The sequence below is a fragment of the Myotis brandtii genome, unplaced genomic scaffold (genome assembly GCF_000412655.1).
Source record: "Myotis brandtii unplaced genomic scaffold, ASM41265v1 scaffold902, whole genome shotgun sequence".
NCBI lineage: Eukaryota > Metazoa > Chordata > Mammalia > Chiroptera > Vespertilionidae > Myotis > Myotis brandtii.
In genome coordinates, this window is record NW_005371709.1 from 184611 (window position 1) to 211543 (window position 26933).

Sequence of the window (26933 nt, forward strand, 5' to 3'; positions counted from 1 at the left end):
AGCTGCCTGCTGCCGGGTGGCGTACTCACTTAGTAAGGCGGGGTTGCTGAATCTCCAAGCCTCGTTGTAGGCCGTGTACTGGGGGTGGCTGTACGGGTTGCCGGAGAACTCGCTCCCTGCGGGAGGGTGGGGGAGTGGGATCAGACACGCGCAACACCGAGGCGGACCCGATGTTGCAGGCTGTGGGCCAGGCGAAGGCGGAGCAATCCACTGAGACCGCGTGGGGAGAGCCCTGGGTGCGTGTGTACACGGTGGGGGGGGGGGGGGATGCAGCTGCACCCACGACCCTCGCACACGGGAGTGGAGAGACCTGCGGGGCGGTGCTCCCCTAGGACACCTCGCGGGGGCGTTTCTGGCAGCCGAGAAGGGTTTATTCTGGGTCCAGGCACGCCTACCCCGCTGTGTGGGAGGACAGGGTCTTAGCGCAGACTCTGGTTCTGGGAGCCATAGCCCCCCGGGGTGGAAGCGGGGGAGGGTGGCGAAGAAAGGCCCTGGGGACACTTTGTCCCAGAAAGTCCTAAAAATGGCATCTTAGTACTGTGCCAAAGCAAAGGGCTTGGGTTCTGCTGGGAACCCCCCTCCCACCTTTCCCTCGGAGAGACCGGACTTGTGGGGCACGCAGCAGGGGAAGGAGGTGGCGGGCAGCAGGTGGACTGCCTGCCCAGCCGTGAGCGGTGAGCAGAGGGCCCCGTGGGCTCCCAGCCCGTCGGAAGCCGCTTCACTCCCTCCACGGGAGAAAGGCCACATCTCCGGGTTTCCCCCTCGCCCTTTCTCCTGTGTGATGACCCCAGACTGTTTACAGTGATCCCTAACCGCGGGTTAAGTAGAGGAGAAGGGGCCCCTCTCGGAGAGGGAGCTGGGGTGGGGGTGGGGGATGCAGCCACTGGAAAGCCTGTTTATTGACGAGGAGGGAAAGCATGCGTGCAGCAGGATAATGAGCTTCTGAGCTCAACTGTGACCAAGAGGAACTGAGCTATCTCCTTCCCCATCGCTAATGAAACAAGTGTAATTTCCTCATCAGCACTAGATTCTGTTTAACGACTCCCCCCTTGCCACCACGAGCTCTCTGCGCTCCCCTCATCCCCACCTCCTTACAGACTCCCCCCTCCCTCACCCCAGCTCTCCAAGACCTTCTCCAGCCCCCAAGAGCTCACTGCTGGGACCTTCCTGGAAGAGTCTCCTTGCTCTCAACACTTCTACTCCCCCTACCCCACATCTGGGTCTCCTCACCCACACCCCTCAGCTCCTCCTACCCAGTTCCTCTAAGTCTCTTCAGCCCCCATTCTACCACACTCTGCAGCAATGCCCTCTCAGCCATGCCCTTCCCCCAACTCTGCTTATCCAGGCTGTCCCTGGATGGACAGTCCAGGAAGGGGGCCAGTCACCCTTTTCCACCCACCCTCCTCCCATGAGAGCTGAGCTTCAGGGAAGGGGCACACAAGAAGGCAACCATGGGAGCGGGTGCAGGCCCAGTGAGTCTCATCCTTATTAACCAAGAGTTTTCCGGTGTTGAAGCAAATAGGTGCTTCAACTCTCTTTGGCTTCAAGTCTGGCTCCAATCTGAGGTGAGGGGTCGGGAAGAGCACAACACCAGAGCCTAAGGGCGACCTCTGCCTCTCTGATTCACACAGCCTAACCCAGCTGCGCCCAGCCAGGGGATGGTCTGCACTCTGAGGAGCGAAGAGCCTGGTTCCTCTGAGGACATGTGGGGTGCTTTAGCTCATTTCTCTGGAGCTAGCCTCTCTGGTTCCTGCCATAGCCTGTCCCCTGTTCCTCTTTCATTTGGGGTGGGGTAGGTTCCCTCTTCTCTCTGGGGTGGGGTAGGTTCTTAACTCTGGTCTTCCCTGTGGGTTGGTGTGGACCAGGGTGGCTTTGTCTGAGTGACTGACATGTCTCTGGAAATGGTTCTTGGATCCAAGTTTCCATGGAAACCAGGGCAGGCTCTTCCAAGCAGTGTCAGCTGGCTGGGGGTGGGCTGGGGCACTGAGGGTGGAGCTGAGGCTGAGTGCTCCCCGGGCACAGGCTTGAGTGGGTGGGCCCTGTGAAGGGGCCATGACATACAGTGGGATGCACACAAGGGGCACTCTGCAAGCTCCTTCCCTAGGTTGCTTATGAAAGAGGATGAGGGACCAACTGCAGCTCTAGGGAGAGTGAGGGGTAGAATAACAGTGGTTTGCGGGGAGGGGATGTTGGATCTCTTCCCACCCCCTCAGCCTAAAGACCACTCAGCAGCTCACCCACAATTTAGTTACCCCCTCATAAATTAGGCAGCTACAGCATTGTCACCTACCAGGCACCATTCCTGCCAGGGTGGAGGTGGGGTAGCTTCCCTGGCCAGTGGGGGGCACGTGAGGGGGGTAACCAGGCAGAGTGGTGCTCGCCATGTCACGACCTGGAAAAACACAAAGGGGAAGGCATGAGGCCTGGCAGAGAGGGGCCTGCCTCTACTCACACCAGGGCACTCCATGGGAAGAGAACCCTTGGAGAAGAAAGAGCTGTGTGTAGACAGAGATGCATGTGATGAGCAGATCCGGGTGTGCCTTTACAAGTGGATGAGCTCGTGACCTACATGTCTGTCCTATGATCAGCTGTGTAGGCACCTCCACTCTGTGTAGCTCTTTCTCGGTGCGTGTGTGTGTACGTGTTTGCCTTTGCTTGTGTCTCTTTGTAGCCCAAACCCAGATGGAGAAGGGCGGGAGGATGACCTGGCTTTACGCTTCCTTCCCAGCAAGGTCTTCAGCTGTGGTCTCTCCAGTAACCAAATGCACCTCTATGATCTTGCTCATCTCTCTCCTCCCTAACACCCTACCTTTCCTTCAGGTTTGGAAGATACCCCCCACCACCCACATGGGATAATGGGTCTTCCTTTTCCTCTCCAAGAGATGCTGCAGGTGCTGGGCCTGGCCGGTGTGGAGAGCAGGGGGCCAGCCAGTGAGCTATTCTGCTGTTAGTGTTTATGGCATTTAAATGACAGAAAACCATCTCCGAAGTGAATCAGAAGCTTTTGAGCCAATAGTGCAAGTGGATCAGATCAAGTTCCAAAATCTGCATCCTCCCCTCCCTGTCCCCGCCCCCCCCTCCCCCAACTGATGACATCTGTCCTGAGAGTCCTCTATTAGCTAGAGCCTGGAGAGTGGGAGGCAGGGCTTTCCTTAATGGGAAGGCAAATCAAGTCAACATTAGGGAAATACCCATGGTCCACAGACATCTCCTCTTCAACATACCTGCACCTGAGTGAGCGGCCTCCTTCCCTGCCTGTCCCCTTTACCACCAGGAAGAGGTTACCACCTCCCTTTGCATTTTTCCCCCTTTGCATTTTAGTATGCTCCAATTGCTAATCATAATAATTTTCCCTCATGCTCAGGCCAGTTTGGCTCAGTGGTGAGAGTGTCAGCCCACGACTGAAGGGTTGCTGGTCTGATTCTGGTCAAGGGCAAGTACCTTGGTTTCAGGCTCAATCTCTGGCCCCTATCAGGGCGCGTGCAGGAAGCAACCAACCGATGTGTCTCTCTCGCATCGATGTTTTTCTCTCTCTGTCTCTCACCCTTCCATTCTCTAAAAACCAATGGGAAAAAATATCCTCAGGTGAGGATTAACAACAACAAAAATCGCCCTCTTTCTTCTCCCACACTTTCATGCCCTAGACCAGTGATGGCGAACCTTTTGAGCTCGGCATGTCAGCATTTTGAAAAACCCTAACTTAACTCTGGTGCCGTGTCACATATAGAAATTTTTTGATATTTGCAACCATAGTAAAACAAAGATTTATATTTATTTTATATATTTAAATGCCATTTAACAAAGAAAAATCAACCAAAAAAAATGAGTTCGCGTGTCACCTCTGACACGCGTGTCATAGGTTCGACATCACTGCCCTAGACACTACTTCCTGCTCTCCTGGGTCCCATTCATCCTCTCCAAATTCCCTTTATCCTCCTCTTCATCCAGTGCCACTCTCCCACTCTAGTGCCTCTGTCCAACGCTGGGAAAGCAAGGTGTGGCTGGAGGAAGTTATGGAACTATGCATATCTGGCCCAGTTCACTTTCACTAATCCTCATCCTCTAATGTCTATTCCAAAGTCAGTCCCTCTCTCTCTCTCTCTCTCTCTCCTTGCCACTCTCACCTTGAAACTGACCTCTCCTCCTACTTTTCTGAGTTTCCTCATCCCCACCTTAACATATCTGAGTGATTCACCTTTCCTACCCTCAGACTACAGAGATACAGTTCAAATTTCTGTATTTCTAGCTTCCTGCTGAACATTTTCATTAGCTGTCCCACTGTCACCTCACACTTGACAGGAATAAAAGCTGATTCACTGTCTCCATTATCAGTTCTACCAACAACTTACTTGAAGACCATGAGACCAAAAATATTGGAGTCTTTCTTGACATGGCCTTTTCCCTCCCCCTCCATATGAAGTCAGTCACCAAGTGTGCCCAGTTCCTCTTAGCAATGTCTGTGACATCTGTCCCTTCTCCATTTCCTCCAACACCTCCACAGCTCAGCTCCTAAGACCTGCCCTTGGTTTGCCACAACAATTTTCTTGCTTCTATTCCCCGCCTCTACATTCTTCCCTCTCAGGTCTCTCCCAAGTGTGGATGCTTGGCTTGTCCTCATAAAACATTGCTCTCAACACTTCCCTTGTAAAAACCATCATTGATTCTGTGTAGACTACAGCGTGAATCTAAACTCTGCCAGGCTTTCACAGCGTCCCAGGAACTCCTCCCAGCCAGCTTCCTCAGCTCTGATTTGCACCCCTCCTGGTTTAGTTTGACTGTTTTCACTGGCGTGTTGCTGTGAAACCTCTGTGCTTTTGCCATATCATTTTCATCTTACTCATAGCTTCCTTCTCCTTCCAGCTCAAACCCCTACTATTCTACCCTTCAGAGTTTATCTCTCCTAAACTTCTGTAGCGTCTGTGCTCCATGGATGAGCACGTCATTATATTTCATATTATACCAGCCCTGTTGTTTCGTATCATGGCTTGCCTCTTCAAGCAGATCATAATCAAACTGAGGGTCCTGTCTTCTGTGCTTTCTTGCACAGTTGAGAAATGGTAGGTGCTCAATAAATACTTTTTAATTTTCTATCATTCTATGCATTTATAGCCAACAAAAACAATAGAGAGGGCTATATTGTTTTTTAATTGTTTCATATTTGTTGGTCTCCTTTAAAGAGGTAAAGGCTGGGACAAATGTAAATGTTTGAATCTGCCTTTTTCTCTAAAAATAGTTTGAACAGTGGATTATGAGTGTTTACAGGTTAACGAAAGATTAACAGTAAGGGACTCAAATATTGTGACTCAGCTTTCTCATGCAATAGAATAGTTTTTCTCTAACCTATCTATTATAGCCAATTTCTTACACTGTAAAACTCAAGAATAAACAACAGAGTGGAACTATTAAACAAGAGATTGCTTTAGACTCCCAGAGAGATAGCAGAAAGAATCTGTTTGCTTTGTTGTGGGTTTTCTTTCATTGACTTCTATTGTCAATAAATGGTCTACTCCTTCTGACCACCTCTCAGAGAAGTGGACCTGAAATGGACAATGACAGCCATATCTATCAATTCCTAGAGAGATTAATAATATGACATATATTGGTCAAAAACAGACCAAGACAGCCCTAGCTGGTTTGGCTCAGTGGGTAGAGCATCGGCCTATGGACTGAAAGGTTCCAGGTTCGATTCTGGTCAAGGACATATACCCGGGTTATGGGCTTGATCCCCAGTAGGGGGTGTGCAGGAGACAGCTGATCAATGATTCTCTCTCATCATTGATGTTTCTCTCTCTCTCTCTCTCTCTCTCCTCTCTGAAATCAATAAAAACATATTTAAAAAGAAAAAGAAAAAAGGACCAAGACAGAGGAGAGTTAAAGAGAATGTAAAAGATTTAGAAACCCAATTCCTCTTGGTCTTGTGATCTTAATGTACACAAAGCAGCTAGGAAAAGAAGTATGCTTCTTTCTTAATAAACAGGAATTTAAATGCATCTGAATTCTGATTTTCAGCTGCATGGTTTCCACAACCTGTCACACATGAATTCCTTGTAATATGTTTTTGTCACACAATCCCGTCCTTAGCTTCAGAGGCTGGATGACTGGAAAGGTGTTTCCAGCTAACCTGGAGGCACACCTCCAGGGTTTTTTGTTTATTTCCACTGGATATTTTTTCTTGCCAACTTTTATTTCCACTGGCTTTTTCTTTTGCCAACTTTCAACATATAGACACTTTGGCATGCTGAAGGTCACCCACAGAACTGTTGCCTGAAAGAGACATTTCTGAATTCTACTTTAAACACGGAATCTGTAGAGTGCTATTCAGACTTTTTTTTTGTTATTGTTAATCCTCACCTGAGGATATTTTTCCATTGATATTTAGGGAGAGTGGGAGAGAGAGGGAAAGACAGAGAGAAACATCAGTGTCAAAGAAACACATTGATTGGTTGCCTCCTGCATGAGCACCAACCAGGGCCCAGGCCAGGGAGGAGCCCTTGGCTGAAATCAAACCCAGGACCCTTTGGTCCGCAGACCAATGCTCTATCCACTGAGCTAAATCGGCTAGGGCCAGACTTTTTTTTTAATAGTCAAGTTGTCACTCTATTTTTTTTTCTCAAAATGAACTTTAAAAAAAATTTAAGTAATATTGGTTTATAACATTATCTAAGTTTCAGGTGTACAACATTATCATTCAATATCTTTATTTATTTGAAGAACATAAAAACACCTATTCAAAAAGATATATGCGTTTCTATGCTCATTGCAGCATTATTTATAAGATATGGAAACAACCCAAGTGTTCATTGACTGATGAAGGGATAAAGAAGATGTGGTATATATACAATGGAATACTACTCAGCCATACAAAAAGATGAAATATTGCCATTTGTGACAACATGGCTGAGCCTCGAGGGTATTATGCTAAGTGAAATAAGTCAGGCAAAAAAGGGCAAAAATTGTATGACTTCACTCGTATGTAGACTATAAAACAAAAGAAGGAACAAGTGAACAAACAAAACAAAAATCAACTCATAGATACAGATAGCTTGGTGGTTATCAGACATTTTAGAATGTGCGAGAAGAAACCCATGATGAGGTAAAACATGCACGCTTCCGGATGGTCAGCATACAGCTGTGCTGCTGCTGCTCCAGATTCTGGAACATCAGTATCACCACAAAGAGGTGCCTGTTCAGGACGCCTAAGCCAACAAAGGTGCAAGCTACTGCATACAAAGCACTCTCAATGGCTTCATTAGTACACAGGTGACACCTGAAGAGCAGGAAAACATTGACCAAACTCTTGCCGGAGCCATATATTCTCTGGGAACACCATTGTCAATAATGGAAAACACATACTGCAGGAAGTTTTCAAATTACTAAGACTGTCATACCATTTGCCCAGCAGCATTCTTTGAGCAAGCCTCTTTTAGTGAGAGAATATGAATGGGTAATGGAATCAGTGCAAGGAAGAATCGACAGAGCACTGGGTCTTGTGTTACTACAGACAGATGGACAAATGGGAGTGGAGACAAACTCTAAAACTGTAAGACAGCACAGCCACCTCCTTAAACAAGCAAAAGCTTAGAAAGAGAGAAAAAACCCCAGCTACACAGCAAAATACATCAGTTATAAAATATGTGCCATCCAACAGGAGATAGGAAGCAGTAAAGCATTTGCTTTGCTCACTGACAATGCCGGTAACATAAAAACAGCACCAAGAATCACAAATGGATAAAATGCCACATATTACAAGGGGATGGACATTTCATGTTGGAGACTTGCTTCCTAAGATTATAGTTTTAAAGATGGAAGAGCCTTTGAGATGATCAGTCTAACTTGCTTGCTTTAAAGTTGAGAAAATGGAGGCACACAGAGCCAGAATGACTTTCCTCTGGCTCCAGAGCTAGTAAATGACAGAGCCAAAGTTTGAAGCTACGTCTGTACCACACTACCTTATAATGATGACATGAAGCCAGGTACTCCCAAAAGAGCCAAAGAAAAGGAAAAGAAGTCATCCAACAAGCAAAATCTCATATTGCCACGGCCATCGTTAAGATGAGACAAGAAAAAGGAGGACACAAAGAATAAAATACTGACACTGAAAGTCTGCAGTAAAGCTCCATGGGGTGGAGTATTAATCTCCTTTGAGAGTTTTCTAAAAAACAAAGAGGCTCTTCAAGAAACAGTAGTAGTTGAGTCTCTTAAAGTACCCAGAAGTGTTAGAAGCACTGTACTTGATGAGGATGCCTTCTCAGTTCAACTGCAGAAGTCCCTGAAGATTCTAAAGCCAATTTCTACAGCAATCACTACATCTGAATCAGACAGTGCACTTTTGTCAGGCATTCCCTACCAAATGGGCCAGATCGAATCAACTGTTTTGGAGAGAATCTAAGTGAAGTTGCTCTTACAAGTACAGAGAAAAGCAAAGTGAAAGACCGTTAAGAAATTGGAAAATTTCAGTCACCAGATAACTTATGCTATTTCATCTAAGATTCAAGGGCAGGCTTGTGTTTCTACTTGTACTTAGGCTAGCCAGCATTCATTGAGCACCTACTATATGCTAGGCACTGTCCTAAATATTTTCTGTGTATTATCTCATTTAATGCTCATATCAACCTATGGCAGCGGTTCTCAACCTGTGGGTCTCGACCCCTTTGGGGGTCGAACGACCCTTTCACAGGGGTCGCCTAAGACCATCGGAAAACACATATGTAATTACATATTGTTTTTGTGATTAATCACTATGCTTTAATTATGTTCAATTTGTAACAATGAAATTGGGGGTCACCACAACATGAGGAACTGTATTAAAGGGTTGCGGCATTAGGAAGGTTGAGAACCATTGACCTATGATGTTGATCTGTTTTTAATCACCATTTTATAGATGAGAAACGGAAACTCGGAGGCGCTAAGTATTATGTTCAAGATTTCACAGCTAGTACATGGCAGAACCTGGACTACAGAACAAGCAGTATACTTGGGTGATTCTAGAATGACAGTCTCAAATATTGTAGACCCAGGAAATACATACTAGTAGCTATTTGGTCCAGGTAATTAACCTGGGATTATGCTGAGCAAATTCTTCCTATAACAGAACATCTTGTCACTTATTGTTTCTTGCATGTTTCAGGTTCTTCCATTTTCCACAACAAGGGTTCACTGATCCTGTAGGAATCCATTGCCGTGCTTTGGGGAGTCCCGTATAAAGTCATACATTAAATGTTTATATATAAATTATATCTAGATGGCTTTTAGCATAGTCTCAAAAGTATTCATGACCCAAAGATTAATAAGCAGTATTTATAAAAGACCAAAAGAACCTCTGTTCTTTGGTGTAGGAAAGGCACTGATTTGTTTGAAGCCACTTGAACGGTACTGATAAACAAGATCATACAAAGAACAACAAAATAACACGTGAAGAAGCAGAGAAGCTTATCTCAAGTAAAAAAAAATGTCAGAATTTAGAAGACCAAGGAAATGATAAAGAGGAAGCTGCCAAAGCAGAGGGATGCTTCGGCTCAGTGATGGCTCAGACAGCAAGACTTATTAGACATAGATTTATGCAGCAAAAGTTATATTCGATGAGTTTAGAGATGCTTTTCCTCAGCACCTTTCTCTGAAAATGAGCACTTTTGCTCTCCACTTGACACGATGGAGGACCCTAAGGCCAGAAAGCATAACTCTTGTTTTACTAACCTATCCTCAAGTTTGCCTGCTTCTCATAAGGTAATGAAAACGAAGACATTAGATTGCTTCAAGGTTGGTAGTCTGTGGCTGCATTGGACACAAGCATTTATACTGCTTCCAAGAATGCACAGTTATTAGATTGGTAATTGCTGCCTAAATATACCATATACTTACATTTACTATACCAGTTATGATCACATGACCGATCCAAATTACATAATGCACTAACGTAACAAACTTTAAGTCTGTAAAAGATGCTTTAAAAGGAGAGGGAATGCCAGGCCGTTGTGGCTCAGTGGTTGGGTGTCAACCTATGAACCAAGAGGTTATGGTTCGATTCCTGGTTAGGGTATATGCCCTGGTTGGGGACTCGATTCCTAGTAGGGGTGTGCAGGAGGCAGCCAATCAATGATTCTCTCTCATCCTTGATGTTGCTATCTCTCTCCCTCTCCCTTCCTCTCTGAAATCAATAAAAATATATTTAAAAAATAACATAAAAGGGGAGGGAAAGAGTTTTTTAAAGAATATTTCATTTTGTTTCTTATTTCCCAGGTTTTCAAGTCCTTCCACAGGTGTGAGGTCCCCCAGCCCCAGCCAGTCTTGGCCCCACAGCTCCTCATCCAGAGGCTTGTCTTCTCTGGGTTCCAGCAGAGGGGGCTGTGCCTGCAGCTCAGAGTGGCTGCTCTCCTAGCTGATCTTGCTTCCCACAGACAGTTCGACCTTAATTTAGTCCCTGGTGTATCCTAGGCAGGGATGCTGCCCAGATCTGTGTGGACTCAGTGAGGGCTTCCCCTTCACAGCCAATGGGCTGGACCAACCAGGCATGCTGTTCACACCCCTTCTCCTCACAGCACATGGCCTTCATCTGGGCCATGGTAGTCTGCTGGCCCAGGACCCCACAAGAGGAGGCTTGCTTCTAACTCAGCTGGACTATGGATGGACCTGCAGCCTCAGCATCCTAGTATAAGGCTAGGGAGTATTGGGAGAATCACATTTTCCGAGGGCTGATAGAGAACTTGGTTACCTTCTAGTCTAACTCCCTCATTTTACAGCAGAAACTAAGGCTCAGAGTTGGGAAGACATCCTAGCCCTCTCATTTCACTTCCCCACACTGCCTTCTCTGGCTCCATTAGCAAATCGCAAATGAAGACTGGAGTTGGGCAGGCGCTTGCTTTCTAGACGGCTGGGGCCCAGGCTCACTGATGGGCTCAGAGCAAGAGACACCCTCGTGCTGGGTGGGCAGAGGTTAAGCCTGTTTGCACAGTCTCCCGATACTCCAGCTCTGCCAGTTCCTCTCTGGCTTTATTTTGTTCTCTGAGAGCACTGAATTGTCAGCTCTAATCCTTCCGAAAGCGCAGCGTTTTTCAGGCGCTCTGTGTAAGTGAAACCCTAATCCCAAGGAAAACGGCCACTTAAGCTGCTGGAGCATTAGGCTGCTCTCTGAGCCTGCCCAGGATTTCCTCCCTCCCGCCTGCCAGCCTAGCCACCACCTGGGAGGAGAGGGGAGGATTCCAGTCTGAAGGCGAGCAAAGCCCTCTCAGAAGCAACAATAGTGGCAGGGCTTGCCTCCCAAAGCTCAGGTTGAAATGTGTTTGTCCTGAGGCTACAGCTAATGTGGGGGAAGGAAGGATTCTGATCACCCTGGGGAGACAGTGGGGGAGGGGTCTTCCCATCACCTTGGGGGACAGCTGGCTCTTTGAGGGAAACAAGCTTTCAGGTCTTGCCTAGGTGGCTTTGAGGCACCAGGACATTGCTAAGAACTTTGGTTCCCATGCGCACCGGTAATATTCATTGGAAAACCACTATTCAGGCTTTCTGGTCATTTAGAAAAGGTTGGGTTGATTGACTTTACTTTTACTTAGCCAACCTTTTCTTCATAGGAAGTGCCAAATAATGGAGTAAACAAGCTTAGTGCTGGGATATTCCCCCTTCGGAGGACTCTCCTTTGGGACACCCCAAGCATCTCTAAACATCTGCAGCAGCCTAAACATTCCCTATAATCTAGCGAATCATGAAAGCAGTGCCCAGTGTTTTCTACTAGGTAATCCTTTGTTGGACTGAGTTGGCTACTATATGCACTTGAAAAAAAGATCAATGGTTTCTTGAAAATAGTTTGACTCAAATTTAAACTGGCCCCTCTCCCTGATCTCTAAATGAATTGGTGAAACTATGCTATGGAGGACCAAGCACAGTCCATTTGGCATGTTCAGCCCTTGGGTCTCATGGATGGAGGGGAAAGATGAACCGAAGAGTCAAGAAGAGAGGTCCAAAGTAATGGGCCAAATTTGAACTCAGCTTAGAACACCATAGAATTACATCTGTGCTGAGATGCCTGGGAGCCCTTCATACCTCCCTATGACTCTCCTTCCCTCTGCAGCTCCATTAGCAGCCCCTTGTGCTTCTGCCCAAGGCATCCTCCTGGGAAGGGCAGCTGAATGGGAAGGCCAGTGGGCACAGGCATTGGGCATGGGATTGGAGCTGGAGACAGGGGTGGTACAGGTTTTATACTGCTCAAATTTGACCTGACTCTCCCTTCCTAGAGTAGATTAATGCCTCTTATTTTCAACATTCTTTCCCTTTAGAGGTGCATGAGATAAAGGAGGAAGAAAAAGAGCCCTGATCCAATGACTCCCTAGGCTGCAGGCCCAGGGCACCTGCATTATCTGTCAATGTCTCATTGCTATGGAAATGCCCCCATAATTAAATCAGAGATGAGGTCTGGTGGCTGGAGGTCCTTGGGGATGTGGCTGGAGGCCTCAAAGATGTTTGGAGGAAGCTAGCGACTTTCCATTGGGCCTTTTCAGTTTAAAGGAAGGGTCCAGGGCCTGAGGGTGCTGAGGAGAAACCCTCTGGCTTGGTTCTGCCTCCACAGGAAAGGGCCCTCTGACTCGCCGCATGTTGGTGTTGCCCTAGTCCTCTCCTCTCAAGGTTGGAGAGGAACTCTGATGTCTGTGCCCTAAATTCCTCTTGCTAATCGGGCTTTGGGCTGATAGACAAGACGAGGAGACTCCCAGCCTCCTCCAAAAACATTTCTCAGCCTTTATTGCCCTCTCCTCCCCCGAGGGGCTGGCCAAGGGCTGAGCTGTTTGTTTTATGGAGGGAAATGCAGTCACATTGGAAGGGGGTTGTTAACTACAGGAAAGAGGCCGTTCCCGGACTCCCTGAGTAGGAGAAGACTTTCCCAGGGTCCACGCTTCTGTCTGCTAAAAGGCCACTTTGCTGACCACCCCAGATGTGGGCAAGGAGTCTGAGCTCCTAAGGGTTCGCAACCCTTTCTCAGAAGCTGAGCTCACAGTGCTCTCCCAGGCTTCCAGGCCCTGGGGGCCAGCCCTTGCTTTGCTTTGAACTTTGCCTGACTGGGCTCTCCACCTCTGCTCAAACCAGCATCTCCCTCTCCCTGCTTTGGGCAGCAACCACATCGCCTCCTGGTTCTTAGCTATGGATTCCTTCAGAGCTGCAGTCTCTCTCTAGGCATCCAGAGAAGTCTCTTCCAAGCTCTTGAATAAAACTACCTTCTTCCCACCAGCGTGGGGAAGCCAACAAGGCCCCCATACCACTGGGGAGGAATGCACTGCCCCTGGCATTATTTCCAACATTCAGACATTTTCCCAAAGAAAATAGAAGATTCTCTGCTGAGACTTAGCTGTCTGGAAGCTTGGCTGCTAAGCAGGGGACAGACTTTACTTGAAAGGCTACTTGAGGTTCATCCCTTTCCATGGCTCCCAAATTCCAAAACAATAAGCTATAGGTGTGGTCTTCATTTTTTAAAATCCTTTATTATCTCCATATCTCACAATTTACTGAGCAGTGGTGGGGAAGGGGAAGTAGGATCCAAATCTGTGATAATCACAAAACTATATTTCTCTTATCTTTTTTAGAATATTAAATATGCTTATTTTATAGTTACTTTGCATTGATCTATGCCAGTGATGGCGAACCTATGACACGCGAACTCATTTTTTTGGTTGATTTTTCTTTGTTAAATGGCATTTAAATATATAAAATAAATATCAAAAATATAAGTCTTTGTTTTACTATGGTTGCAAATATCAAAAAATTTCTATATGTGACACGGCACCAGAGTTAAGTTAGGGTTTTTCAAAATGCTGGCACACCAAGCTCAAAAGGTTCGCCATCACTGATCTATGCTCTCCAGTGCTAGGGGGTATTAATTGTCCTAATTATTGCTTCTGTGAACTTTCCTCGTGATAGTGTGTGTTGATATGAGGTGTGTAATTTTTTATAGTGAGCTCATCTTGACTGGTGGATTTTTTTTTCCCTGTGGGAGTCCCAGGTGCCCTGGATTGGGGAATGTCTCTGCAGAAAAAGTTTGCCCTTGTTCAACCCCAGCCTCCAGGATGATACCAACAGTCCCTCACATACTGCTCTGGCTTTGAGTTTCCCTCTATTTCTGGTACCAGAGAGTGAGGTTTGGTCATGTGTAAACAATTCTTGTTATGTTTTACCCAGCTGTGTTTTGGGGAGTTTCACCTTCCTTGCTTCTGGAACTCAGTCTCACTCCTCCATTACCTCTCTGGGACTAAGATGAAGCGGTGAGAACTACATTTGCATGAAGCTTTCCCAGTGCGTGACAGTGATGCACACTACAGGCCGGTGACGGCCGCTCAGTGCAATAGCTGCGGAGACCGGTGTATTCCTCAGCTTCTAGAAGGAGCAGGCAGAGCCTCCGCACAGCCCTAACGCTCTCCAGCACCGTCTCATTCCATTCAGCTCCACCTGCGGGGTGGACTTTCACCAGGCCAAGCGACTCTCTAAATGCTCAGAAGCATCTCCAAGGGACTTTGGGAATCCTGAAACTAGTACTCATCTTCTCCCAGATCAACATTAATGCCAGTGTCCCCTCATGTTCCTCTGTGGCTGCAGAACTGACCAGGCACAGGAAGGGAGGGTTCAAGGTGAGGAGGGCATAGGGAAGAGGGGCTCTTTCTACCAGTGATGAGAGACTTGAAGGAATGAAGGCACTAATTCACAGCTGGAGGCAGAGTCCTCACTGAAGAGGCCCTGATGCAGAGGTCCCTGGGACCACTGAGGGGTTGATGGCAGCTCCCTGTGGGGTCCTTTGGAAGAATAAGAAGTTAGAAGACGGTACCAGCCACAGCCAGCCAACCTGAGGAAGCCTGGGGCCAGAGTGCCCCCAACCTCCTCTCTCGTCTAGCTGGTCCCTTTTTTCTTATCACTTAGGAGCGACTCGGCTCCGTTCCAGATCAGCAGCCTAGAGCAGTGGGCTGGAGAGAAGAGGTGCCGCTGAGCTAGAGCAGCCCAGCGGCGGAAGGGAAAGTGGGTGATAAATTTAAATAACCAGCTTGACTTGGCAGCTTGCTGAGTTGTGATGCAGTGAAATTAAAATCTCGGCAGAACTTGCAAACACTACCCAGAAAAATCAGTCTCTCTCCTTGGTTCCATGATGGAAGGTGGGGAGGGGAGGCTATCGGGCCGAGCCCCAGCCTCTGGCAGCCACCCTTGCTTGCAATGTGATTAGCTGTGTCCTGGCCCACTGGGCCCACTCTCCCCTCCACACAATAGTCCAAGCTCCTCTCTCCTCTCAGTCCTGACCTTGTGGAACAGCTGTATCAAGTGGCTGGTGAAGTTTGAAATCAGCTTCCAGTGCCAGGAGGTGGCAGGAATATCAATAAGGTCGGCTCCTCAAGTCAGGCTAGGGCATTCCGGGCTGGTTTCCTCAGGACTCATCCCCAGAGGCAGCTTCGGCTTCAGCTGCCTGTCCCCAGGGAAGATGAGCTGGGTGCCTGAGACGTGGGGAATGAAGAGGGCTCGAACTGGTACACCTAAGCCAGGCTGTAGGCACAGGATGCCCCCCTGCCCGCTCACATTGAGCACATACCTGGCCAGACACCTACCTGAAAGGGCCTCCCTTTTCTTCCTCCACAAAAGCCCTTCATAGTCACCAACAAAGTCAGCTTTTCAAGAATCTTGGGAAGGAATTTCTACAAATACATCACAGCCTCTCCCAGATCCCAACCATGCTTGGAGCCTGGTTCCCCCAGATGCCCACATCTTTCTAGAGAACTCTGTGTCTGCTCTCCTGGCATCACTGCTCACTGCTCCCCACAAAGTCCTGGCCTGAAGGCCAATCTGCTGGACCCACTCCTGAGATGGCCCATGAAATCTTTGGCCACTGCCCTGTTTCTCACCTTGACAGTACCTTCAGCAAATTCTGTTTGTCCCCATAATAAACACATCATGAATCATTCATCTTTAATAGATTATGCAAATTAGGAGGACATAAAATCAACGAAGATCAATAACTGCAGCCGTTTAATTGCCAGCAAAAACATTTTAAGAATGAGGAGCCCTTTCTCGGGTAATGGCACCATTCATCCAAACATTGGATCTTGGCCTAAGTGTAGAAAAATCATTCCCTGCCCCCATCCCCTTCTACTTCCCCTCCCCCACATCTCCACACACTTCTCTCTTTTTGGTAATTTCCAGTTTCTGAGCGAGTTTCCCCGTCATTACCACTGGTGAACAGCTCCGAATGTTAATGGTTCTGCTTTTGTTACTCCTCGCTTGATTGAAATGTCGCATACAGATTGAGATGTTAGTGCTAACTTGCCACCTGGGAATGTCAAGCTGGGTCTGAAATGAACTTTTCTCACACTTGGATCCAGATGGATCAGCCGGAGATGTTCCCAGGCTGGGCTGGGACTGTTCCAGGAAAAAGGCTCAAAGTGGAGGGACTTTTCTCCACTAGCCCCAAGTTTTCCTGCAGCAGGAGCCCTGCCCCCAAATTCCATCTCTCCAGCCCAGGAAGCACCTGCCTTCAGGACTGTGGCCCTGAGCCCAGGGGAGCACAGCTGGGATTAGAGAAAAGTCTCCTGGGCTCTGTTACACCAGCTACCTAGGGTGGCCCCAATGGGAAGTGACACCGTAACTCTGGGCAGATCAGGAGAAAGGTGGCCTGGCCTGGGCCATCTCCCTGCCTAGGGTCACAATACCCAGCAGCTCAGAGAGCTTCCAAGTTGAGCTACAGAGAGCTCATGCCAAGTGTCAGTTGATAGGCTGTGTCCTGATCCAGCTAAGATTGTCACTTTCAAAAGCCCGATCACACAGTTCTCTGACACTTCCGGAACTTAACCTCTGATTGTCTAGCCACAGAGCTCAACACCGTCCAGGCCGGAAACGTCGTACCAGGACACCGCTTGAGGGAAAGCTAACAACAGGGCTCTCCCAGCCTCCCAGGTGGTGGCTGGGTGGACACCTGCTGCCCATCTCAGGCCTGAGCCATACCCAGATCACCTCCAAGTCAGAACCAGGGCCCTGTCTTACAGCGAGCGGGGCCAGGCCTGCTCCTGGTCTTGCCACTGGCTGTGATGCTGGACGCTTGCCACCCTGCTGCCAGGTCCCCAGGCCGCCTCCGCTCTCCTCGCTCGGCAGGTAACGCCTCAGTGTCTCCCAATCCCCACCGAGACCCTTCTCAATCATTCTGTCTCCCAAGGAACAAACGGCACATTGCCTTTAGTGGCTCCAGAATAATTAGGTGAATTTTAATAACACCTCAATGTGTGTCTCTCCCACTTGGGCACTTCCCTGGCCTGGAAACCCTTCTGCAGTGCCAGGCGCCTTCCGCAGCCGACAGCTCTGAGGCCTAGCGTTCATCGGCTGGCCCTCACCGCGCCACATCCCCGCCTTCTTTCGCTCCAGCTGCCTCTGCTGATCCTAGTCCACGGGAGCACCCGGATTATGGGACCCTGCATTGCCTGTGGGACAGGCCCCACCTCTCTGGCCTTGGATCAAGCCTTGGCCTCTGTGATTTCTCTGGGAAGCCGGGAAAGCACTGGGATAAGTGTGCTTTTCTATAACCAGAGAGCTGGATGCCATGTCCCGAAGCCTAAGCCACAGCCACCCAGGCTGCCCAGTGGGAGAGGAAAACAGGTTTCCAACAACCCTGGGGACCTAAGAGCATGGAGGCTGGACCCTGGGCACTCATGCTCCCTCCTGCCAGCCTGGCCTATTTACTCTCTGCCTTCTCCTGCGCAAATCCTAGTTAGAGGCTTATAATGCTGGGCACCTCGGTGGAGGCAAGAATAAAGGCAAAGAGAGAGGAAAGAGGATTGGCAGAAAGAGCCATCAACGACCCCCTTTCCGGGGGGAAGCACACAGAGACCCTGACCACAGTTTCTTATCCGCACATCTGCACACATCCATCCGGGAAGCACCCTGGATTTGGGAGCCTCACTCTCTCTGCAGATATGGCAGGAGGCCCACTTGTCCCCCTGGGCCCCAGACGGCATGAGCTGAGGAGCTCCCACTGAAAGCCATGCTCCCACCCTCCTGGAAGCCCTCTTACCGGTCACAACGGGGTATGTCTGCGTGCCTGACACGTTGCTGCCCAGCTCGGGGTTGGTGGATGCAGATAGACTCGACTTGACTTCATCAAGCCCAGGGGTCAGGGCTGGGAGGGAGTACTCGTTCCCCTGGGAGGAGAGAGAAAAGCGACAGCTCTCTATTGATGCACACACTCGGAGAAAGAGCTCAGTGTGCAGATGGGGAGGAGGACCAGGGAGCCCTCCCAGATGGGGTGGAAGGAGATGGCCAGGGAGAGGGAGGGAGGGTGGGAGGGGCGGGCTGGAGGATGATGGAGAGTTTGTATGGGTGGATGCAGACCTGACTGGGAAGCTGAGGTGCAGCCTATACATTATCGGTCATTTTCCCAGCACCCTCTATATTGCTGTAGCAGCTCTTCCTAGGAAGCCCCAAGGGTGGAGCATAGCACTGAGGATCCCCTGCTGAGAGGCAAGGGCTGTTTTAAGGTCCCCTTGGGGTGGGGAGCCTTGGGGAGGAGGGGTGGACCATGACATGATGGCAGAAGGGCCTAGTGGGGCCTCCAGCCTGGCACTGCTGGGCTGGCTGATCGGGTGCTGGCGCCCCTTTTTTAAAAAACAAACAAAGACAGCCCCATGGGCCCCTCGCTCTCTGCCTGTGCACTGGGGTATGAAATTGGGGAGGGGGAGAGTCCACATGGCTAACAGAAGGGTGGGAGGGGGCCAGTCATTGACTCTGAAAAGGTGTCCTGCCCGAAACACTCGGGTAATTGCCTTTTTATTGCAGCCACCGCCAAGCCAGACCCCAGAGCTGGGCAGGCCAGGAGCCTGCACAAAGCAGGAAAAGTTGCTCTGATTAATATTACGTTAAATTAAAACTGATTTTCTGCTCTTTCGGGTCCGTTTTTTTCCCTTCCGCTTCCTGGCCCCCCCCCGAGGACCCCCTCCCCTCCCTGGCTGGACGGGATTGCCTCGTCATTTCCAATTCCTTCTCGTATTGATCTTCCTGTAGAAATCAGTTTTGTAATTAGCTGCAAATTAGGCCTTCTACTGGGGGTGAAGCTGCCCCCTGATTTATCACCAGAGTAATTCGCTGTGATCGGAGAGAAATTAAAATGAACTCAATTAGGCTTCGGATTTGCTTTATGGGCCCTGCTCCGAGTTTCAGGGGGAAAAATGACTGTGCTGGTGTTTAATAGTCTAATGAAAGTAAATAAAGGTTATTCATTGTAATACAGCCGGGGACTCGGGGAGGGTGCACCGAGGCTCCTGCCTCGGCCGGCTCCTCCTTTGTTGGTTTATGGCTCAGGGCACCTTAAAAAGACTTTTGATTTTTGTTTTATGAAGACAAACAGCTTATAGGATAAAAGGACGGGCGGGGAGAAAGGCGAGTGGCTGTGAGCTGTTGGAGTCCTAGAGCAGAACTGTGCTGTGTGGAGCCCGTGGGGCTGCGCTGGTACACGTGTGCTTATGTGCTGGTGTGTGTGTGTGTGTGCATGTGTGCTGTGTGTGTGAGCATGCACCGTGTGTGTGTGCAAGCGCAGCTGAGTGTGTGGTGCTGTAGTTGTGGGCCTGGGCTGGGCTGTAGGTGTGGGAGGAATGGGGGTGTGTTCCTGTGTTTGAGTGTGTGCACTGTGGGCTACACTGAGGTGTGGGTGGAAGGGGGCTGGCGGGGGCTGAGCTGGTGGGGGGAATACTGGGAGCACTGTGGGCTGTGGGGGAGAGGGAGCCAGTGGGTGGTGGTGGTGGTAAACATGTGCACAGGGTTAATGTGAGAAGTTAGCCGATGTGTTTGTACACTGTGTATTATGCGGGTGTGCTGTGGGTGGCGTCCCATGCTGTGTGTCCTGGGCTGTTCTGCATCTGCAGGAAGTACTGGGTCTGAGAGGTAGGCTGTCAGCCTGCCTGGGATCACACCGGACAGCTGGATCGGGGAGCAGGAGGCAGGGACAGCAGGGCAAGAAGAGTGCCTTGGACTTGCATAGACTTTCTGTAGGACCCCGGGGGCAGGGGGGTGGGGGGGAGAGGAGGATTTAGGCAAGGGACATGGCAAAAGGAAGTTCCCGAGTACTCGACACCAGAAGCAGGTAATGGCAGGGCCAGAAGGAATCTGTCAGATCACACCTCCAAGCCCTTCACCTATAGATGGGGAAACCGAGTCTCTGAAGGGAGTAAGACTTACCCAAGGCCACACTCGCACCCAGAACTCACCATTTCTAACTACCATATGCCATCATGGTTTGCCCAACTCTACTATAATGTGCTGTGTGAGCCTGTTCACAGGGCCCACACACGGTGCATCCATAAGCAGCACATGCAATGCCGGTGTGCACATGGCTGATCCCTGTGCATGTTCTCCAGAGGCCTGCTCTGCCCAGGTCCTTTCCACTTCTGCACCCAGGAAGCGCCTTCCTCACCTGTTCTGATTTGATGTGCTCTGATGCCTGGAAGACGTCAGGGTAGGAAGGACGCTCAAAGACCCGATCCAAAGCTTCCAGCTGCTGCTGGGTGAAGGTGTCAGCTCGCAAGTGCTTCCGCAAACTGTCCACGCCACTCTGGGAGTCTCCATTGGGGACTGATCCCTCGGACACATCTGGGGGACACATGGACACTCGAAGCATCAGTGCAGGCTAGCCGAGGCACAGGGTAGGGCAGTGGGTAAAGCAGGGCACCTGTCTTGGTCCCTAGGGCTTTGCACTCCTGCTGGGACCCCTTACTCCCAGCTCTGGGGCTGGAGGGGCTGGCCCAAGGCTGGCCATGCCTCAGAGACCTGGCTCAGGAAGCCAGAGCCTCTGAAGGAGCTGGGGAGAGACAGGAAAGTTGTCCCAGGATAGGGGGCCAGAGGACTAGACAGAGGTGGAGCCAGAAGGGCTCTCAGGGGCCATGTCCCCAGGTGCCATCTCCCCTGAACTCCTATCCCCTGGTCTGGGTCAACCTGGTGAGGAGCTGGGTGTCTGGGACCGGCATGACCCAGCCTGTGGAGAATTGAACGTGCCTCTGAGATGAATTTCAGTTCCACTGACTCCAAGGGTGGAAAATCATCAAATCTCCGAGGCTGAGTGTAACATGGAGACTGGGTGAAGTAATTAACTTCACCACAGAGGGAGGAGGGACTTGAAGCCAAGCTGAGGCATGTTGCTTGCACTGGGCTAGGACCGAGACCAGAGCAGGAGGACAGCAGGTGGCAGGTGAGCAGTAAAATGCTAACTCGGACAGAGACTGAAGACAGAGTCTGTGTGGATGCTGCGGTGCCCAGGCACCCTGCTCAGCCTCTGTCCCTGACCCGGACTCTGGCTAGGCCTCTATCAGAGGCCAGTTCCCTGGCCACTTGGTTCCTCCTATGGGTCTCAGTGGGGCCACATTAGTGCCTGCTCCCTGGGGCTGCTGGCCAACTCTGTCCACACCCTGCCCTCCCTAAGCTTTCTCTCCTTTCTGCTCCCCTGCTTCCCCACCCTCCCATATCAGGGCCACAGGAGTTGTCAGAGTATACAGTGAGCCCAGTGCCTACTCTGCCACCTCTCCCTGAACCCCCACCCTGTAACTCCCCTGGACCAAAGCTGGGTTCTCCCCAGCCATAGCTTGGCCAAAAGCAGCTGGGAAGCCTTGGGCCTGGGGTCAGACCATGTTGTAGGCCCCAGGATGATCCTCTGGGACTGTTATATATATCAGTTTATAGGTGATTATACGATATGATATAATCAATATTGCATTATATACAGTAACACCGTACAGTATCATTCGGGAGAACATAGAAAATATTACATATTGATTAACCTCAACCTGCAGCCGTCCTACCCTTTCTTGCTGGCCTCTCAGACGGAGCATGGGGGTCTGTTTTCTTAATGCGACCTCCTGTCATCCCTCCATTTTATTCTGGCGGGGGTGGGCAAGCAAAGAAAGTGGGTGTGTTGAGGGGCAAAGAAAGAGAGAGAGAGAGGGAAAAGGTAAGGGAGGGAGGGAGGGAGAGAGAGAGAGAGAGAGAGAGAGAGAGAGAGAGATATGAAAACCAGGATCAAGTCTATGGAGGACAAACAGACATAGAGACAGCCTCAATGGTGTTTCTATGTGCCCTGTTACTATGGATACAAAACTTGGTGGTTGTGTTTTTTCTGTATAAGCCGCCACAGTGATTTTCTGTTAGGGTGTGGCATATTTATTTTTCCCTTTTGTGTGAGTATTCTCTGTGTAGATGCATCTCTACACATATAAACATCCACATACATAAGCGTCTGGGTATGTGTAAGTGACAGAGTGAGAACTTTTCTGAAAAGGTGTGTGTGTGCGCATGTGTCATTGCATGGGGAGCAGGAGCCCAGGTCCCCCATGTTCTCCTGTCCCTGTGCCATCATCCTAATTCCACCCCTTGTAGCTATTTGCATGTTTCATTGGATCTATTCTTCCTTGCTAGAGTCCTCCTACCTTTGTGGGAAGCCTGGCTGTCAGGACTGAGGGAGGCAGTAAGGGTGTCTTTGTGTTGCCATGTCACCAGTGGGCCTGGGAAGGACAGTGTGCACTTGTCTGCGAGAGGCTGCCCACACCTCATGTGCATGGATGTGTGCATGTGTGTGGCGAGACTCATACCATGCCTCTGTGTAGATTTGTGAATATGCCTGTGTGTGGCTTGACCAAGCCCGTGTGTGTGTGTGTGTGTGTGTGTGTGTGTGTGTGTGTGTCTGTAGGGGCTGAACTGAAGCTTTGTCCTCAGGTCACTGGCTGGAGGAGTCTCTTTTCCTTCATTTATTCAGGGGCCCTTCAGATCTTGACAAATCTGTCACTCTAAATTTGCGAGAGATTATGGTGCTCTCTCCCCAGCCCGCAGAGAGGTGATATATGATATCTGCTGCCCCTATTGATTGCCTGATCTGGTGGCAGAGGCCGGCGAAATGAACTTGAAATGAACATCATGCCTCAACTCATTGTGCGTATAATACACTACTTAATCCCACATTTTTCAGCCGCTATGGAATTCAATTGATCAATCATGTTCCACTGATAGTACTGTTTTAGGGGTTATTGCTGCTCCCTCTACTCACTGACCTTTTTATTTATTTATTTTTTTGTACACTCAGGCCCTGGTGATAAGACAGGTTACAGAGGCAGCAATGGAGAGAAACGGGGAGGGGAAAGGAAGGCAAAAGGAAGCCCGTTCCAGGCAGAGGTGGCGGTGGGAGGCGGGGACAGGGAAGGAGAAGGAAGGGGTGTGGGAGAGGAAAAGAAAGGAGGTGCTAGAGGTGCAGCACAGCAAGCTGGCGTGAAGAAAGCATTCAGAGAACCCCTAAGAGAGGCTGCTGGAGGCTTGAGGAAACTCCCCAAAGATAGAAGGAAGGTGAGGAAAGGGGGAGAGGCAGCAGTAAAGACGAATCATGAAGGAGCACATGGAAAGTTCTGGGCAATCAGGGAGGAGAGCCACAGGGGCAGGAGAGGGCAGCGGCATGACTGGTGGGGGACAGGGGGTGGCCCTCCCAAATCAGCCAAAGGGCCCATAGGCTCTCCCGGGCTCCCTCCGGAGAATGGGGTGGCACCCTTCCTTCAGCTAGGGAAGGAAGAGAGGAATGAAGGTGAGCAGAGAGGGTGGGAAGGGAGTTAGGAAAGGAGGTTGGGAGAGTCTGAGAAAGGACACAAAGAGAGGAGAAAGGGAGCCCAGGGCAGCGCTGGCTGGGAGGAGGGCATCTGCCATCCGAATAAACCTGCTGGCTCTGTCTCCCCATCAGCCTGGGTACCCACTAAGGAGGGCAGCCCAGGGCCTAGAGAAGGGTAGGCGGTCGAGGAAGAAAAGGAGAAGAGCGTAGAGGAGGAGCAGAAAGGACAAGAGAACACAGAAGAAAAGACTAGGAAAGGAAGAGAAAAAGAAGCGGTTGTCTGTGCCCACCACTCGAAGGGACCTCCTCAGGAGAACGGAGGGGGAGAGCTCAGAGTGGCACTGCCCACAGGTCGGCTCAGAGGTGACAGCAGAGAGGGGGTGGAACTGGGCTATGACGCTGCTGCAGCCAATTCAAGTACTGAAGCCCCTTTCGGCAGAGCTGGGCTCAAAGAGAGGAGGAGGCTTCCGAGTGAGCAGGAAAGGAGAGGCTGTGAGTAATTAGGTAGCATCCTTCCCCTGGTGAGCGCCTGTGGGCAGGGACCATGACTGACGCATCTTGGAGCTCCAGGGCCAGGCACGGAGCTGGGCTTACAGTTGGTACTCAATGAATGACTGAATAAGTGAATGAGGCTCTCCTAGGAGCATTCAAGCCAGAACCCTGGCAGAAGGTCTCTGGACTGGCAACCTGACTGGCTTGGCATCTTTGCAAGGCAAGTCCCTCCCATTCCTAGCTCTCAGCGGCCCCTGGGTAGACCTATGTCCCACTTCACTCACCCCCACTGCTTGTTAGCTTCTGGAAGCAGGGACTCTGGTCCACAGGAGGCCCTTCCTGCTCTCATTAACACCATCCTGCCCACCTACAGTTCCTCTACCCAAGGACAGAGAACAACACCATATTCCCAATTAAAAGCAGAACCTAACCTTGGAGCCAGAGAATTGCCATCCAAAGCAGGTAAGAGAGGTTCCTTGGGAATAGGGCCCAGATGGCCTCTGTATTGGACTCCCCACACCAAAGCCCTGGTCTCAGAGAGCAGGGTCAGCACAAAATGGGTCTATTTGCCCGTGGTGGGAGCTGGTTCCAGGGGAAGTCTTTCCTAAACAATGGGAGGAGGCCCCTGGCCTTCACCTTGATGGGACAAGAAGACCACCCCTTCAAGGACTCCAAGAAGAGGGCTGGAGTATGGTGGCCATATGGCCTGAGCTTTCTGAAACAGTTCTGATTTCCAATATCCTTCTCCACTCTCAGGCCATGTTTTTAGACTGAGGTTGGAAAATATGGTTGCTGTAGGTTTAGTAAGACCCCATAGACCAAGGAAGGAGCCGTGTCCTAGTTGGTCTCCATATATTGTCCTGCTGGCCCCTGCCCAGCCACCATCCATTAGCAGTTACAATACCGAGAGCTTATTACATGCCATTGCTGAACTTTACACAGCTCATTTAATCCACTACCCCCTAACAACCCTGGGAGGTAAATATTGTGACACCTCTTTTAAAGCTAAGGAAACTGAGGCCAAGACAGATTAAGTAGCTTATCCAAGGCCATGCAGCTGGTAAATGACAGTCAGGATTTAAATTCAGGTCTGTCTGATTCCAGAGCCTGCCCTCTACATCATTTCACTCTGCTGCCTGGGTGCTAAACCCAAGGGCCCAGCTGAGGGCCACTTGGCCCCATCCGGGACATGATTTCCCTCCCAGCGTCCTCACTTCTCTGCCTTGCACCCTCTCTACACTGAGGCTGCAGCCTGTAGTTTGAGCACAGACTGTGCCCAGAGTGATTAGGGGACACCTGGTCCAAAGTCTTCATTTTACAGTAATGAAAGCTAATGGGGTGGGTAGGGAGGTGAGGGAGGGAGGGTGACAAGCCCAAGGTCACACAACTAGGAAGTAGACTTGCAGGACCAGAGCCCATTCCGGGACCTTGGTCCACTACACCGTGAGCACTTCCAAGGAGAGTGAGCCACCACGAGTCCTTTTTGGAACAAGGCAGATATAAATAAATTAATTAAACAAACTGCTGAGTTAAAACTTTGACGTATATTATTCTTTCAAGGAGAACAAAGGCTCACATTGTCTTCTCCTCTAACCACTTCATATTTGCTTAGCAGTTAACAAAAAGGATTCAAAGACCTTAGGTTATTTGGGTTTCCCCGACCACTCTCCAAAGTGGTGAGGATTATAATCCCTGTTTTGCTGGGTAGGAAGCTGAGGCTCAGAGTACATGAGCTGCAGATTAAATGAGAGTGAGGGGCTAGCTCAAGGGCATATCTACCGGGGAGCCTGGCACAGGAACATGCTCTGTAATCTGTTGTGGGCTGACCCAATGAGCATCATCAGCTCCCAATCTCCACGCAAACGAAGTGAACAGTGAACGGCAAAACCAAAAGATCATCTTGACTGAAAGGAGAGCCACCTACCTCACTCTTCTCATTTAAGTTTTTCCATATCATCCAAGCTTTGTACAATAAGCACGTGCCACTTGCAGAATCACTAATAATAATCTTTTACTCCTCAATAAGCTCTGATTTCCTTGTTCACTTAGCCTTGTCACTCCCCATCTATACCTGGGCTTCCCGGAGCAGAGCTCTCTACCTCCCGCCTCTCTGACCCCAGACCAGAACCCTCTCTCTGGCTAAAAATAAATAAGGTTGTCCAGTGAGGTCTCAGCAGCTTGGAGAGGGGGGCAGTCCCCGAAGGTCATGTCTCAGGGATGAAGGCTAGGGACAAGGGGTAAAATAGAAGTGCTCTGTCTTCCTCGTATGTGGACATTCCACACAAATTCCCAAAGTAGTCACTGCAAGGGACAAGAGAAATTCTCACGCACTCACCAAAAGGTAGGTGGGGGGGGATGATAATAGACAGAATAGATGATGTCATTTCCTTGGTCACAAAGTGCCAAGGTTATCAAAGTCTACAAAATCAAGATGGGTATGAACTGGGGTTTCCCATCAAATCCCAGGAAGTAAAAATGAGGCATTTGAAGGGACTGTTTTTAAGTGTAGTAAAGAACTATACTAAGTTCCATTTTCTAAGACCAAACACAAATATCTACCTGTCAATGGGGAAATTGACAATATTAGGGCTTTCACATATGCTCATGAAATCTATTTAACTTTACAAGGTAATTATTATTAATCTCATTTTCAGATGAGAGGCAAAATTATTTGTTCGACACTGTCAAATTTGCCTTCTTTGTCGAAGATTGTCATTATCATCATTTAGTGAGCACTAACCATGTACTAGGCAGTCGAGGTGCTTTACACACATGCTCTCTAATCCTCACAGATCACTTGCAAAAGAGACATCATTAGTTCAATTTTACAGCAAAGAAAACAAGCTCAGGGAGAGTTAAAAGCATGCACAAGACCACA

The 26933-nt window shown here is 49.6% G+C and overlaps 1 protein-coding gene across 14 annotated transcripts in view; it reads right to left on the minus strand.

The window, feature by feature from the left end:
- PAX2 (paired box 2) overlaps nt 1-26933 on the minus strand; it is a 90119-nt gene that overhangs the window by 466 nt on the left and 62720 nt on the right. For 11 of the 14 annotated variants that reach the window (XM_005885344.2, XM_005885345.1, XM_014532715.1 and 8 more), the window contains 4 exons: nt 20402-20577; nt 18011-18137; nt 2291-2392; nt 30-116 (listed from right to left, as the gene is read on the minus strand). In XM_005885344.2, coding sequence (XP_005885406.1) covers nt 30-116; nt 2291-2392; nt 18011-18137; nt 20402-20577 — 492 coding nt within the window. The remainder of the gene's footprint in view (nt 1-29; nt 117-2290; nt 2393-18010; nt 18138-20401; nt 20578-26933) is intronic. The other 3 variants (XM_005885340.1, XM_014532717.1, XM_005885341.1) reach the window with 2 other exon arrangements.